The sequence below is a fragment of the Anopheles gambiae genome, chromosome 3, assembly GCF_943734735.2.
Source record: "Anopheles gambiae chromosome 3, idAnoGambNW_F1_1, whole genome shotgun sequence".
NCBI classification, from domain to species: domain Eukaryota; kingdom Metazoa; phylum Arthropoda; class Insecta; order Diptera; family Culicidae; genus Anopheles; species Anopheles gambiae.
In genome coordinates, this window is record NC_064602.1 from 67,963,299 (window position 1) to 67,980,216 (window position 16,918).

The 16,918-nt window shown below is 39.6% G+C and overlaps 5 protein-coding genes across 7 annotated transcripts in view; all 5 read right to left on the reverse strand.

Moving 5' to 3' along the window:
* LOC3291156 (seminal metalloprotease 1) overlaps nucleotides 1-16,918 on the reverse strand; it is a 53,478-nt gene that overhangs the window by 16,227 nt on the left and 20,333 nt on the right. Inside the window, exon 1 of one of the 2 annotated variants that reach the window (XM_061659417.1) lies at nucleotides 2,780-2,896. The exons of the other annotated variant lie outside the window; for it this stretch is intronic. The gene's annotated coding sequence lies outside the window, so the exon portion shown is untranslated. Of the gene's footprint in view, nucleotides 1-2,779; nucleotides 2,897-16,918 lie in introns of those variants that run through there. 2 annotated transcript variants of the gene reach the window in all.
* Nucleotides 1,694-2,794, reverse strand: LOC5668411 (ficolin-3). Its single transcript, XM_001687736.2, has one exon. The coding sequence runs from the start codon at nucleotides 2,792-2,794 to the stop codon at nucleotides 1,766-1,768; it is 1,029 nt and encodes a 342-aa protein (XP_001687788.2). The 3' UTR covers nucleotides 1,694-1,765.
* Nucleotides 4,023-5,404, reverse strand: LOC5668037 (microfibril-associated glycoprotein 4). The gene has a single exon (XM_061659413.1). The coding sequence runs from the start codon at nucleotides 5,102-5,104 to the stop codon at nucleotides 4,088-4,090; it is 1,017 nt and encodes a 338-aa protein (XP_061515397.1). The 5' UTR covers nucleotides 5,105-5,404; the 3' UTR covers nucleotides 4,023-4,087.
* LOC5667795 (microfibril-associated glycoprotein 4) lies at nucleotides 8,794-10,308 on the reverse strand. The gene has a single exon (XM_001689080.2). The coding sequence runs from the start codon at nucleotides 9,890-9,892 to the stop codon at nucleotides 8,876-8,878; it is 1,017 nt and encodes a 338-aa protein (XP_001689132.2). The 5' UTR covers nucleotides 9,893-10,308; the 3' UTR covers nucleotides 8,794-8,875.
* On the reverse strand, nucleotides 12,988-14,914 carry LOC4577882 (fibrinogen C domain-containing protein 1). Of its 2 annotated transcripts, none has more exons than XM_061659411.1 (2): nucleotides 13,585-14,914; nucleotides 12,988-13,504 (listed from the first exon to the last, which is right to left on the reverse strand). In XM_061659411.1, the coding sequence occupies exon 1, from the start codon at nucleotides 14,858-14,860 to the stop codon at nucleotides 13,823-13,825; it is 1,038 nt and encodes a 345-aa protein (XP_061515395.1). In that variant the 5' UTR covers nucleotides 14,861-14,914; the 3' UTR covers nucleotides 12,988-13,504; nucleotides 13,585-13,822. The 2 variants fall into 2 exon arrangements, with proteins under 2 accessions (XP_061515395.1, XP_061515396.1); XM_061659412.1 differs by having other exon boundaries at nucleotides 12,988-13,525.

Consider the following 16,918-nt stretch of genomic DNA (forward strand, 5'->3'; position numbering starts at 1 on the left):
AAAGCCATGGTCACGGGTACATGTGGACTATGCCGGTGCTATCAAGTTTTTTACGCAATCATTCGCAACGTTTGGTGTTCCAGAAACTATATTCTCTGATAATGGTACGCAGTTCACCAGCTTTGAATTCCAAGCATTTTGCAAACAATTGGGTATTTGTCACATTCGTACTGCACCATACCATCCGCAGTCAAACGGTTTGGCAGAACGTTTCGTGGACACACTAAAGCGTACATTGCGAAAAATTCGAGCAGGAGGAGAGACTTTAGATGAAGCTTTGCAGATTTTTTTGCAAGTTTATCGAACCACACCTACACCAGATAAGTCTCCAGCTGAATTGTTGTTTCAGTGGCTTATTCGAACAGTTCAGTCATTACTACTTCCTCCAGTTTCACGGTCACGAAATGAAAGGCCAGAAGCTGGTAGAAAATTCTTCGCTCCTGGAGAAGCGGTTTATGCCCAAGTCCACCGCAATAATTCCTGGGAGTGGAAGCCGGCATCAATAGTCGAACGAGTCGGTAGAGTGAATTACAACGTGTTTTTGGAAGACAACCAGCGAATTATTCGCTCACATGCAAATCAACTGAAGAAGCGTCTACAGGAGGACACATCGTGTGGAAATAGAAATTGTCACGACACTGGAAATTTGTTAACTATTTTCTTTGACGAATTTGAATTGGGAACTCCACAGGCAGTTGAAAACTCAATTGAAATGACTGAACAAGAACATTACTATTCAGCTGATGAAGAGTCCGCTGAAGAAATTGAAGGAGAAAATTGGCAAACATCATCGTCCACAGTTACTACTGAAGCCACTCCACCGATGCATTGGCTGTATTGGCTGAATTAAGGGGGGAGATGTTGCATAGTAACACGCATAACGCAGTAACATTGCAAGACTCGATCAGAGTACACATTGAGTGAATAAAGTGAATTCCATTCTGAACTAAGGAATAAAGCAGTTGTGTTTTTCTCAAGATATATTCCCTGCGACATATCAGTTTTTCAAATTTATCCAAGAGAATTTGGGCTTTCCAATCGAATATGCAACTTAGAGAATATTCGCCTTAGGCAGATATTCATCTTGAAGACACATAAAATGTATGGAATATGACAAAAATGTTCATCTTAAAGAAACAATTTATCTTGAAGAGACTACATCTTAGAGAGAATTCAATGTATTACACATAAAGATACATGCCTCGCTATCTGTAATGTGATAACCAAGTTATGGAATTTAGTTTTACGGTTTAACAGTCATTGTTTCATTTATGGTGATTACCAAACCCTAGGCTCTCTTCGAAAATAAGCTATAGTAAATACATTATTTGAAATTAAAAATAAATACGAAAAATAGTATAATCTTTCAAATGGAATATTGTATGGGATTTTCTACATTTTACTGCAAGTCGTGAGAGAGAGCCAGGAAGCGCGCTAAAATGGATCGTGTGCATAATCGTGCAATTTTATAATTCAATACATCCATGTGAAACAAGACACCACTTCTAGCTTCGAACGCTCCGGTTCTATTCTTATCACCATAGGTCAGCTTGTTAATATAAAATTAGTGTAATGTTACAATTGACTGGTCATCTGTTCAGCCGCGGTAGCCAGTGATAACACATACTAATTACCATGCATTTGAAAAATAACAAACGTTTTATGATGATCGTTGCAATCAATCGTGCCAGTATTTCTGTCCTCATAATCCACATTAATGCTTTATTAACTTCTTTTATTGATACAAATAACAAAGCGGTGCGCTTTAAGTTTCACGAATCATCATTCTTGTGTATGCCATACCTATGAAGTTTCTTTTTGACCAATGTAAGGCTACTTTGCTAACACTATTCATATACACTCCATTTGGATTGGAATGACCACATTTGTAGTACCACCATGCTCCTTTCCACGCCTTAGCACAACTTTCATCACTTTTATCATTGTCCCGATCCATCGTTGAAAACTTCTCACCTTTGTGTACGGCTAATGCATCTTCTGCCGTTCCTGAGTAAGATCCTAATTTAAGAAGATATTGTTCCAACTCACTGCCTATCTTGAACTCATCATACAGAGCAAACATGTAGCTGCCATTAAAATGCTTCAGCTCCACTAACAGCTCGTGTGGTCGGGTCGATGTCATCCGATGCAAATGTTCCAACCCGAGCCAAAACTCTCCATCGACACTTCCGAACCCATTCCGATACTCGGTCCAGTTGCGGTAAAAGTCCACCGATCCATCGTAACGGTACTGGAACACCAACCAACCTCCTCCGAAGGCAGTCTGTTCGCAGTATCCCACAAATGGTTCATCATCCTCGGTAGGCTGCACGATGTACTTGCCCGATTCCTTTGATGGCTCTTCCATGCATGACCGTGACGAGATGTTCTGGAGATACAAACTTGAACTGACTCTAAACCGAGCTAGATCATTCTTTGAGACGAGCTTTTGGATCTCCTGTTTCATCTTTTTTCGTTTGGCGAGGACTGTTTGCTCAGTGTGCATTTGATTCAGCTGAGTCTTCACATTGGTGAGACTCTGGTCAATCGTTTTTTCCAGCTGACTTATAGTACGAGTGGCGCCAGCCAGTTTTTGATCAACGTTTTCTCGGTCCTCCTTCATTGCAGCTTCCATTTCGTTCATCTTGTCCTGTAAATGTTCTAGCTTCGTAACTATCATCTCAAATGCAAATCCGGAGAACGTAGTATCTCGGACATTTCGATCAACACTGCGCACTTTGACTATTGAACACAACGCTAACAGTAAGACGACACTCACTTTTGCAACATGCATGGCGAATAGACACCAACCACTCTGCTAGTAAAGAATGATACTGAGCTGGTGCTAATAATGCAGCTCTCTTTTATAATATGTTAGGATAGTGGTATAGAAAAAACTTTCTGCAAAGCAAAAGCAAGGGAGCTTATCAGTATGCAAATGAAGAAATGTATTTTTATAATTCGCTGATTGCATTAAAACTGTATACACCAGTCTCAAGATGCAAACCAAGATTTCCAATTTATAAATATAACGGTAAATGTTCGTTTGATTCGTCAAAAAGAGTTACGGAAATCGCGCTCGATGGTAGCATACGTTAATAATGATTGAACAATCTCTTAAAGCCACAAACCAAACATATGAATATATGAAACATATAAAGGATGGGAATTCCACCAGCGGTATCAGTGCTGGTTTTTTTTGTTGTTGTTAATTTTGTTTACAACTTTTAAATACTTGTATAATCTTCCACCATAACAATTATGGAACACTAAACAATTTTCTCCAAAAGCAGTTTGTTCGTAATGTCACAGAAAAGGTTAACCAGTCTCGGTAAGCTGTGTCAATTTGTTAACTTTTTTTTAACATTTCTTTTAGTTTGACGTCATTTTTTTTTATCAAATATACGACTGCGTTAATATGGCCGAAACCATAATAATGTGAATTTAAAAATACCACTGCTCTAACAATGTGGGAGAAAGCGTTGATTTTTTACACAACGAAAATAAAGTGTTGCACACAGTGCTGATTTTAATGCATTTTGCCTTATCATATGTCGCTCAATGCTATGCGTTGAAGAGGGAACTATAAGCACCAACTTCTATACGCCTTGTTCTAAACAGCTGCGGCTCAAGTTGGTGGTGGTAAAAACAATCAATTAAACTACGGATAGTTTATTCTCGGTAAACAATAGTGTGGGGAGGCGGCAGTCCGATACGATACAATAACGTTTTTCAGGAGGAGCGGTTTTGCCTAAGATGTTTTCACAAGCTTCTCGATCGAATATTGGTTTAGTAATTTTGTGCCGTCGACTTGTTAACAAACCTTTCATCGTCACCTTTAACATTATACATTTTCCTTTTGCCAACTTCCTGTTACAACGTCGTATGTATTTAATTTTGTTTTTTACTTATCGTAACTTGTAGCGATGAAAGCTGAACTTATCGATGATCGGCAATCAAATTTATATTCATTTCATCAAATTACAAAATGATCTTATTGCAATAAAGCGTCTAAAACGTTCTAGTTTCGGAATGGATGCTTGGGTTTATTTCATTTCTTTAATACAAAAATACAGATCACTAACCGTTACTTCTCGCGAATCGACATTCTTGTGTATGCCATTCCTATAAAATTGTTTGTATACCAATGCATGGATGTTTTATCATTACCATTTTTAAAACCTCCATTAAGATTAGCATACCCGCAATTTTTGTACCACCATGCTCCCTTCCACAACTTAGCACAATCACTTTTATCATTGTCCCGATCCTTGGTAGAAAACTTCATGCCCTTGTGGATGCTAATTGAGTCGCCGGCTGTTCCGGTGTACGATCCCAGCCTCGCCAGCGGATATTGATCCTTCTCATTGCCAATCTCAAATTCATCATACCGTGCGTACATGTAGCTGCCATTAAAATGCTTCAGCTCCACCAACAGTTCGTGCTTTTGAGCCGAAGTCATCCGATGCAAATGCTCCAGCCCGAGCCAAAACTCTCCATCCATGCTGCCGAACCCGTTTCGATACTCGGCCCAGTTGCGGTAAAAGTCGACGGATCCATCGTAACGGTACTGGAACACTAACCAACCTCCTCCGAAAGCAGTCTGTTCGCAATATCCCAGGAAAGGTTCATCGTTTTGAGTAGGTTGTATCAAAAACTCTCCTGTGCGATTCGATGACTCTTCCTTGCACGATCGAGTCGAAATACTGCGAAAGTATAATCCTGGATCCACCTTAAACAAGGCGAGATCTTCCTTCGATGCCAGCTTTTGAATTTCCTTCCTAATCTGTTCCTGAGTAGTGCTGGCTATTTGCTCAGTAATCATTTTATTGGACTGATTCTGTAGGGTGGTGACCTTGTCGAATATCGCATGCTGTAGTAGATTCAACTCATTAGGTAGCTTTTTCTCAGTAGTGGCTCGTTCTTCCTTCATTGCTAATTTTATATCCGTCAGCGTTTTCTGAAGATCATCCAGCCTGGCTGCTATCCGATGATACTCAGCATCGATGAACGATGAATTAGGAATGTTTTGTTCAGCACCATCGACTTTAACTATAAATAGCATGACCACAACAAAGTATAGTATGACGCTATAAACCTTCATTTCGCGAACTAAGAGTTAAGAACTAAGCCTGTGAGCACTGGGTGACACTGATTTGGAATAAAAGTTATTGCAGTTCGTTTTTATAGAGGCCTAATGGAGTAGAGGAGAAAAATAAGAGAGAAAAAAAAGATAAGCTTATCAATGTTATAAGCCAAGCCATTTGAATCATTTCTTATAATGTGTAAACCACGCTCTGCATATAATGCAGTTCAGTAAAATGATTAAAGTACACCCTATCAGTCATCTCCACTAGACTTGTGTAATGGTTTTGAAAGATATCGCTTTCATTTAAAACTCGTGGTTAATCCGCCAGCATCAATGTTTTTTCTTGCATCAACTTTCTTTTTCTTATTTAACAACACTGAGTTACTGGGAAAAGATACGATGAAGCCAACATAGCACTTGGTGATGATAAGGACATCTGTACCGTGTTGCAGTATGTGTAGCATCTTAAAATATGACTATCGCTAATTTCTACCTTATCTTGCCTAATGCTAATATCACTTCATTCTATAGGGATGAACTTTAACGTGATTTTTCTCGCTCAAAAATGTATTTACTTAATAAATGTGATCGTACCGTACATAGTTACAACATACTGTAGCAACGCAATTAGAAACGCAATCAAGTAAAGTAAAACTTATTTTATCTCATTAGTATGTGTATTTTGAAAAAGGCTTTTTACGGTTTTACTCCAACCCGATCAGAACGTTACGATTACTCAACAAGTGGATTTATTTGTTGTGTAGTTAAGGCACCGACAAACCGACGTGACACTTGAGTTACAAAACTGTCCCACATGAAAGTACTGTTTTTTGCAATGAAGGCGAACACTTTTGTCAAAATGAGCTCTGTTCGCGGCTGCTTAGATGGAAACAATTTTTCCTAGTACAAATGGCGGAGGAAGTGTTAGGCAAGATTTTATGAAAATAATTGGACAAAATACCCAGAAAAATCATTTGATGGATTTCCAACTCAGTACAAATGATGTGAGATGTGGAGAAAATATTCTTCGTTCTGTATTGGGGAGAAAAACAAAGAACAAACAAGAGGTTTTAGCAGTTTCTCCTCTGTGTCATTGTAGTAAGCGAATCATTATAGAGATGGCGCTAGTGTTTAACGTATTTTCATTTGAAATAAGGAGACAACTTTTGAAGCTAATTTTGTTCAAAGTGTCACGTCGGTTTATCGGTGGTTAAGGTATACGTCTTTCATTACAAGGATTTACAAGTTACTTTCGAATGTGCACGTCATTATTCACCGGGTCCAACATGTTTTTCAACAGTCGTCCTATGGTGTATTTGCATCATAATAAAATTTCAATTCTTACCGTGCAACCAGACATATGGAGACAATTTAACGTCGTGAAGGGTGAAAAAATAGCCAAAATCAACATAACTGAAACATTTAACGCCTAAATGTATGCACCCAGCTGTCATCCTTCGATGACATTCGATGAAATGTCTAATTTTTCGCGCTAATACTTAGCGTGAAAATATTTGTAGTCAAACAGATTGGTTTTTTACAGACCTGTTATCGAATATCATCAAATGTCATCAAATTTGGCGTCACGCTTCTCGGCGCGACGTTATTTGGTTTCACTCTTACAAATATTTTTCAACACTAAAAAAACTGTTTAACTCAATCCAGCTTGAGTGTTGAACTTGTTGAAAATCATGTGGACGAGCTGATAGATTATTGTGATGCAATTACGACATTTGACAACTGTTGAAAAACATCTCGCAAGCTATCAAAGACGTTGTAGACATTTAAAAATTGACTCGGAAACCCCTGCATTTTTTTTTCAAAATAAAACATTCCAACACTTCTACGCGCTTAACTGTACAACAACACCATTGAAGATAACGAATGTTTATGTTGGTTTCTCATTTCCGAGGGGCAACCATTTGATGCAATGGAACCAAGTTAAGCAATATAGGGTTTTCCAAGTCACTTTCAAATGTGCACATAATTATTCACCGCATCCAAGATGCTTTTCAAATAGCTGTCACATGGTGTATTTGGTTCAAAATGAAATTTAAGTTTTTACACATGATTTTTAACACATAACAAAGAACTGTCAAACTCAATCCAGCTTGAATCGTGTTGAAAATCATGCTGAAAAAATTAAAAATATTATGATGAAAATGAAATATCAGATTTATGTGAATTAACTTGTTGCTCGCGGCGAATAACAATGTTTACATTCGAACGTGACTTTGAAAACCATGTAAGTTCAAGCCGGTCTCATAACACAGTCGTCAACTCGCACGACTTAACAACATGCCCGTCATGAGTTCAAGCCCCACATAGACCGTGCCGCCATACGTAGGACTGACTATCCTAATATGGGGGTAATCCAAAAAAAAATCACTGAGAGCCAACCCCACAAGTGGGTACAGACAGGCCTCGACCAGCAACGGTTGTTGAGCCAGAAGAAGAAGAAGAAGAAGAAGAAGAAGAAGAAGAAGAAGAAGAAGAAGAAGAAGAAGAAGAAGAAGAAGAAGAAGAAGAAGAAGAAGAAGAAGAAGAAGAAGAAGAAGAAGAAGAAGAAGAAGAAGAAGAAGAAGAAGAAGAAGAAGAAGAAGAAGAAGAAGAAGAAGAAGAAGAAGAAGAAGAAGAAGAAGAAGAAGAAGAAGAAGAAGAAGAAGAAGAAGAAGAAGAAGAAGAAGAAGAAGAAGAAGAAGAAGAAGAAGAAGAAGAAGAAGAAGAAGAAGAAGAAGAAGAAGAAGAAGAAGAAGAAGAAGAAGAAGAAGAAGAAGAAGAAGAAGATAAGTAAAATTAACTAAAATGGTTTGGAATCAGTGGCGGATTTACAGTGTCGGGGGCCCTAAACAGTAAGAATTCTTGAGGCCCTCTGTACATGATTTCCGCGACGTGATAACAGGTACGTCAACAGATACGTGATAACGGTCTTGGAAAATGTTTTATTTCAACTGCCTAAATTGTGTTACTGCCGTGGGGGGAGGTAAGGGGGGGGGGTGCTCAGGGTTCGACTAGCACGGGGCCCCAACGTCCATCGCCCACGGGGCCCTCCTTGCTAATACAGTCGCATATTCTATCAACTGTTATAGATGCTGGACTAAAGCTCCGCGGGGCCCCTCATCGACGGGGCCCCCCGCAATCGCTTACTTTGCTTATCGTTAAAATCGCCACTGTTTGGAATGTTAACAGCGGCACCCACAGTCCGATGACTCCACAGAATGCTTGCACTATTCCAACACCATTGAACCACTGGTTTGAAGCATTCCATTAACCGATAGAACTATTCCATTATATGACTCGAAAACCTCTATGCTAAACAATGTAACATAAATTAACAAAGATCTTTATGAATAAATGCCAACATTACTAAGCAAAAAGACAAGGCTGCCCGAAAAAACCACAGAACAATTCATGAACGGTAAAAGCTATGTTGATGTAAAAATTATTTGCAACTGTACCGTCAATGTAGTGAGTCTTTGTATGATAAATACCAAATATACACCACTATACTTACACATACGGATCTTTGCTAACCAAACGTGATCACGTAACACAATCTCATCCAAACATTTCCTTGAGCTATCGCTAAAAGTCATGAATCGACTGGTTGTTTGATCAACCGCGGTAGCCAGCGATAGCGCAAACTAATAACCATGCATTTGAATAATTACAAACGTTGTGTGAAGATCGGTGCAATCAATCGGTTCAGCATCTCTGACCTCACAATCATCAGCATTTATGCTTTATTAATTTATTTTATTGATACAAACAACAAAGCGGTGCGTTTCAAGTTTCACGAATCAACATTCTAGAGTATGCCATACCTATGTAGTGTGTTCTGGACCAATGCATTGATGTTTTGATATCTCTATTTACATACATTCCATTAAGATTTGAATCAGAACATCTGTAGTACCACCATGCGCCCTGGTGTGCGGAAGCACAGTTTTCTGCAAACTTTGCATCATTGTCGCGATCCATTGTCGTGAACTTTTCTTCCTTGTTATTTTTCAAAGCATCATCTGCCGTTCCCGTGTAAAATCCCAGCTTTGCTAACGCATATTGCTCCTTCTCACTCCCGATCATAAACTCACTATACCGTGCGTACTTGTAGTTTCTATTGAAGTCTTTCAACTCCACCAGTAGCTCGTGCTTTCGGGTCATCGTCAAACGGTGTAGCCGATCCAATCCGAGCCAGAACTCTCCATCGATGCTGCCGAACCCATTCCGATACTCGGTCCAGTTGCGGTAAAAGTTCATCGATCCGTCGTAACGATACTGGAACACTAACCAACCTCCTCCAAATGCAGTTTGTTCGCAGTATCCCACAAATGGTTCATCATCCTCGGTAGGCTGTATGATGTACTTGCCCGATCGCTTCGATGGATTCTTCTTGCACGATGGAAACGAGACAGTACGAAGATTTAAGCCTGAATTGATCATAAACAAATCTAAATCTTGTTTTGTCGTCAGCTTTTGTAGTTCCCTCCGTAGCTGGTCTTGATTTTCATTGGCTTTATTCGTTTCAGTTTGCAGCGCAGTAAGGTTTTGGCCAATTGCCTGACCCAGCTGTTTGATGATCTCAATAATCCCAGAAAGCTTCTGGTCAATGATTTCTTGATCCTTCTTTATGGCTGTTTCGACTTCGATCAGCTGGTCCTGTTGATAATCTAATTTCGTAATTAGCATCTCGAATGCAAATCCAGAGAACGTGGTATTTCCGATATTTGCTGAGACAGAGGAGACTCCTGATGTTGAACACAACACCAACACTAAAACCACGATCAATTGTGCAACGTCCATGGTGTTCAAGCACCAACCACTTTGCTGTTAAATAATGATACTGAGCTGATGCTAGTAATTTAGATTCTTTTTATAGCGGTTTCGTAGGGGAAGAAATCAACATTACGGACAGCTAAGGAAAAAGGTGCTTATCAGTTTTGAAATGTAGCAACTCATCAGTCTGGTGTTTTTTTACAAAGCGCATAACATTAAACAACAGTTCTCCCCGCAAGATGTGGCCAAAGGTTCAGTAGATTCGGGATCAAGAGAGAGCAAAATTTCACTCTATGCTAATAGTCTTGTGAATGAATGCGAAATCTCTGCAAGCCATTCAACCCAAATTTTTGCAAGACATTCGACATCTTACCGTTGGATGAAGCGTGTTTTTGGTTCTATTTTTATAGTAACTCAGCTATTACACTGGGAACAGAAACTATGAAGCGAGCAAAGCGAGCAGTTGTTGGTGATTAGGACTTTTGAACCATTCATTGTGTCGTGTTGCATGAAATCATTCTATAAGAGTGGTCCTAGCAAGAGGTTTGAGTATGTAATAGGAAAATTCTTAATGGTGAAAACACAGGCAAGATCAAACCGTTAAGATTCTGACACAAGATAAGCTTCTGCCTGTTGCTGCCTTAGCCGGTCTGATCATTCCGATCTCCTATGTCCCGGTGATGCCTGTTATAAGATCGTGAGTTTGTTTTTTCACATCTTTGAGACCAATCAATTGCGATCAGCTTAATTTAACATGGTTTTTTACAACATAATTTATTGCACAATTTACACACGAACTGCGAACAGTGGAACAGCATGCATTCAACGTCGTGCCAAGGCGTTCTCACACACGCGGCAGTTTGGGAAACTAAGTACGTTTGAAAAATGCAAAAAGGAATAGTTGCTATGTTCCTTCGACCTTTAACACACACGTTTTTATTTTACGAACACATGTACTCCTTTTGCAAAAAAAACTTATCTTTTAGACGTATAACATATAACGTACAGACAAACATTCCCGCCGTTCCCTATCACGTGTGCTTTCTAATTTAGCCAGTTATCAAGTGTGATGAATGTGTGTTCGTCGGTTAACCTCGTTGACCGCGCAAATGATGATTTCGGATAGATGGAATACACAGATCAATCGTTGACCGCTGAATTAGACCAGATATGTACTAACTTCGAGGCATCCTTTACAGTTCTCTATAGGCAGTAGCGGATGAAGGGTACCGGGAGCCCCGGTAAGACGAGTTGAGGCCCCCTGTAAATGGTAAATGGTGTTCGGGGGGTGGTAGCGGCACTAAACTGGCTGTTGGGAGATTGAACAGTAAACTTGAAATTTCGGGGGCCCTTCGATCATCAGTCACAGGCTCTAAAATTTTTGCTGACGGGGACGGGGACGGGGACGGGGGGGGGGTGCAATTCGCCAGCCACGGGGCCCCAATGTCCCCAGGCGACCGCCTAGTCCGCCTACCGTTAGATCCGCCACTGTCTATAGAAGTAAAGAGGGCAAACTGAGCATGCGGTGTAAAATGGGCACCCTTTATTTAAGGATTATCTCACAGCAAGGATAAATTCAAAGGCTCGAAATGTATTCGCTGGAGTATCATTTAAACACCATGTATGTTTTGTTACTCTTAATTAACAAATAACCAAGAAAAATACAAAATAAGATTTAGTAGCATATTGATGTAATTTTTGCCACTTCGAAAATAACCTTAAAGAAATGTCACAGGGATGCGTGGAAGTTTTAGTACATTTCATTTATTTTATTTTTCAAGGTATGATATTTCTATATAATTTGTCTCAAGAAAGCAAGGAAAATGAACAAATAAAATAAAAAATACAAAAATGCTTCACGTGGGGCAAAATGGGCAGTTATGCTTGGGGCAAAATGGGCAGATGCTTTTGACATATGGCGCTTGGTGTGGTTATGATGTTGTATTTATCCCCACAGGCACACATAAAAAAATCAAAAGTATAGATTGAAACATGTAAAAAGTGTATTAATTTTAACAATATATTTTTCTAAGAATTTTAGGGGATTTGTTGAACAGCAAAATAAAAGAAAGGAAGAGAAAGGAACAAAACTTGCGCAAAAGCATAGAGTGTATAGTCTTTTTATCTATTTAAGGGATGTTTTCGATCTTAACCGTAAGCAAAAACGACAATTAAAAAATCCCTGTTATTTAAACGAGTCGTTTCAGCGATTGTCAAAGTGCTTTTTCATCCCAGAATATCCTTAATAAGTTTTGCGGCTTGGGAGCATGGGGTCATCAAGAAGAGACATTGGTCTTGCTTTGTTATTTTTTAACTGATCACACTTTTGCCCCTCTATTGTCGATCAAATGATCAAACATTATAATTAGTTTTTAAAGTACTATTATTATTTTTATTTTTGAACCATGCCTTGATGATATAATTATAAAAAAAAGCAATAATATAAATCGCATTGCCCAATCATTTTGTTTCTAAAGTTTTGTAATGTAACAATTTAAGTTCAATATTAAAAAAAAACACATTCTACTGGCCCGCGGTTCTCGATCATTTACTAATTTTGGCCCTTTGCCTCAAAAAATTGCCGACCGCTGGCATAGACCATTACATAAGCGCAGTTGTTGTGGCCCATATTGCCCCAGCGTTTTGACGTTTCACGTTTTGCTTACATATGCTCATTTTGCCCGCGTGTAAAAATAGCTTCTCATAAAAAACTTTACCTGTACTAAAATCCTGAACGCGACGCAACGTCAAGTACTGGGCGTTCTGTTGTTAGTCCGGTAGTGCAGGTGAACGATTTATGTATGGCGCACCCTGCCGCCAATCTGTGTGAGTCACATCAGACATCTAAGATGACATGCGGTCTGCGTAGTATCAAAATGCTGGGGGAAAATATTAAGCCTCGAGTTTCAGATTAGGCAGACAGAATAGGCACGGAAATGGTATGTGTGAACAAAAGCTATGAGTAACTAAACAAACTCGAATTGTAATTTCTAAAAAAATGTGATATTTAAAAACCTTTTTGTCAGTTGGGAGTTTCCTTTTCGGTTGAGGAGGGTCCAGGATTAACCAAAGTCTAGGACTATTCCTTGAATCGATTGCATGGTTCATGTGGTAAGCTGTCGTATGCTTAATATCGCTTCATTGTAACAGTGTTTTATTGATATTCTCAGTTACACTCACATTCTTCCGGTAGAGAAACGGTCGAACGAGATGATAAGCATCTTTGTATTGTTTTTGTTGGAATTATCAATTTCCTGTATATATAAATAGAACTCAAATATAATTAAGCCAGTCTTGATCTGAACTCCGAACGGAACAGACGTGTCTCTCCTTTAATTTCAATAGTTTTATTTCGTGTATCGAATCGAAAAACTTCAGCCTATCTTCCTGACCTGTGTTGTTGCAGTAATCTTAATTATAGCGATCGTGGCTTTTAGCTTTCATGAAAAGCTGAGAGAAATATTCCAAGACCCCTATGAACGCAACATGAAATTCTTATGCAAGAACAATCATTGTGGTGTCCCTAGAGTATACAATCAATCGTTAGATCATTAGATCGCTATTTTATTCGAGTTTCTACCAAATCATTTCCATCATGTTCGTTTCGTTCATTTGGTGCAACAGCCGCTAACAATCGTCCTGAAAGAAAATAAGTTGGGACTGAAATGCATGCAGATTGTAGGATAAAACATAGTGGCAGTTCTTAGTGACAAACTCACCGTGCCGGATTGCTTTCTTTCTCATATTTCATATGAATGTACATACAATTGTATGACTGGTTGTTAACACTCACAGTTTCGCTTGTAAAGATACGTAAACAACACCACGTAACATTTATCTCAACAAATTACAAAACGATTTGATTGCACTCAACTGTCTGTTACACTTTGGCTTCGGAATTGGCATTTGTGTTCCACAACTTTGTTTCATCTGATGGAAATTATACTTCGCCCACCGTTACTTCTCGCGAATCAACATTCTTGAGTATGCCAAACCTATCCGAGATGAATTGTAGGTGGCCCAAACAATTCTGTATCCTTCCATACCATTTTTATAAAATCCATTAAGATTTGAACTGTAACAACTCTTATACCACCATGCTCCCTTTTTAAACACAGCACACTTTGAATCACTTTTATCATTGTCCCGATCCTTGGTCGAGAACTTCATGCCCTTGTGGGCATGCAATGAGTCTCCTGCCGTTCCCGTGTATGATCCCAGTTTCGCTAACGGATATTGATCCTTCTCATTGCCAATCTTGAACTCTTCATACCGTGCGTACTTGTAGTTTCCATCGAAGTCTTTCAGCTCCACCAGCAGCTCGTGCTTTCGAGCCGCCGTCAAACGGTGTAACTGCTCCAATCCGAGCCAAAACTCTCCATCCATGCTGCCAAATCCGTCCCGATACTCGGTCCAGTTGCGGTAAAAGTCCACCAATCCGTCGTAACGATACTGGAACACCAACCAACCTCCTCCGAAGGCAGTCTGTTCGCAATATCCCAGAAATGGTTCATCCTTCTCGGTTGGTTGTAAAATGTACTTGCCCGATTCCTTTGATGGCTCTTCCTTGCATGATCGCGACGAGATACTCTGGAGATACAAGCCTGAACTGACTCTAAACCGAGCTAGATCATTCTTTGAGACGAGCTTTTGGATCTCCTGTCTCATCTTTTTTTGCTTGGCGTGGACTGTTTGCTCAGTGAGCATTTGGTTCAGCTGAGTCTGCTGTTTGGCGAGGCTATGCTTCATCGTTTTCTCCAGTTGACTTATAGTACGAGTGACGCCAGCCAGTTTTTGATCAACTTTTTCTCGATCCTGCTTCATTGCAGCTTCCATTTCGTTCCATTTGTCCAGTAAAAGGTCTAACTTTGTAATTACCATCTCATACGCAAACCCGGAGAACGTTGTATCTCGGACATTTCGGTCGACACCGCGCACATTAGCTATTGAAAACAACGTCATCATGAATAGCACAATCACTTTTGCAACGTACATGGCGATCAGGTCCTATGCACTCTGTAGACGAAGAATGATACTGAGCTAAAGCTGGCACGGTCGCCTCTTTTTATAATGGAGAAGTGATATAAAAAAAAAACTGTACAGAAAGCAAAGGAAGAAGAGCCTGTTCGCATGGAAATGAAGCAATGTATTTTTTTTTCAATCGCTGCAACTCGAATCTGCTAATTTACAGGGTGGCAATGTGAAAGTGATAGACTTTGTTTATGTCATAATATTCAAACTATATTTTATGTATCTTTTGAATCGATGTTACTACACTTTTATGTAAAAATTACATTCTACTTAGTTGAGTTAAACTATTTCTTCTTTCTATTTGTAATGGCCGGTCAACATTTTTCTAAGTTATTGCAAGCCGCATGCATAACTTCATTCAATTTCGTTCCAAATCTTCACTAAACTGAATTATTTCTAATTCAAATGCTTAATGTTGTCGAATGTTCCAATACATATATCCTCAAAAACTAAATTCAATGGCTCCATTTAAAAAAAACTGCAGGCAATTCAAATTACCCGATGAAAGAAGGCAAATTTCTCTTTTGTTGATATAGCTCTTTAAAACTACTTTGGTGATACATTTTGATATCGTTTGACAGCTCTTTCGAAAGAATATATCATGAAGACATGCTGCTTGAATTAAATAATTTTGCCTTGATTCTAGAGAAAATAACATTTCCTGCGAAAAAAATATTTTGTGATCATCGTTTTCAGCTACAACAAGGGATGTATCAAATCGGGTATTTTAAATTTTGGTAATATCGGTATTTTTCCGGGCAAATTGGGTTGTTTTAAATGGCGCTAATATCAGTTTTTACATATTGAATGTAGTTGGTACAGTATCGGACAGAATGATAGGACCCTAGTGTTTTCAACGCAGCATGCACCCGTTGGGACAGGTTTATGTGTGGTTTGTGTGTTTGTGTTTGTGTGTGTGTGTGTGTGCATGTGTGTGTATGTGTGTGTGTTCATGTGTGTGTGTGCATGTGTGGGTGTGTGTGTGTGTGTGTGTGTATGTATGTGTGAATGTGTATTGGTGTGTGTGTGTTTGTTTCACAAGTAGGTCGTTACGGATAGTTTTGTTAGTAGTTTTTTGTGTTTTGGGTTGAGTTTTTGATGTAATAAGCAGGACCACTGCCCTCGCGATCAGTGTTTTTTCGATATAATAACAATTTTACGGTCTTCTTTCGCCGTGGTCTTCTGAAGACGTCCAGTTGACTTGCGCGTTTCGGTTGTCCAAGCGCGTTTCGGTTGTCTAAGCACGTTTCGGTTGTCCGAAGCGCGTTTGCCACAAAAGTGCGCGATCGTTCCATTACGAACTCGATCGTTTTGCGCTTAATGTCAGCAGCCGCCATTCGCTTTATCATATGGCGCTGATAATCGGTACAATGTTTACCTCGACCCATTGTTACTAACATTGCTTGCTTGGACCGTCAAGAACGGGCTGGTTAAAAACTTGGACACGGCTGATCCCGTGCTCTGCCTGCGTTCTACTTCTATACGCGATGAATTACATCGTTGTCGAGCAGTGAAAACATCGCATGGATAAAAACTATCAACGAGTACGCGAGTAAGCGTCTTCCCTTCAAAATCGAGAACAGAATACTGCCGCGCTCATGAAACAAAACGCCCATTGAAAAGAACAACTGCGCACCAGCTCCATGCACGCACCAAGTTTTCCATGCGCACACAACGTTCAACGCAGAGATGCATGAAGGCCTTTCAATGGCGTGCACTGGAGAAACACCTGTGAGGGAATGCCGAGTTCATTGCTATTGAGCGCGTGTCCATTTCGCACCGGTGTCGCATTCACATTCATGAAACAGCACACCTGCGTTTTCGTCCGAGGAACAAGCGCTGCTGTCGATGCAAACTTTAGTTTTTATCCAAGGGTAAACGCACGATGTTTCACATGATAACACACATTATCAGAATACTTTCAACGCAATATGACATCATGGCAAGATACGTTTTTCAGACACAAACCCGCGCACTTGCAAATACACATTAAAAAGCACACTCTCTTTCTACTACTACACA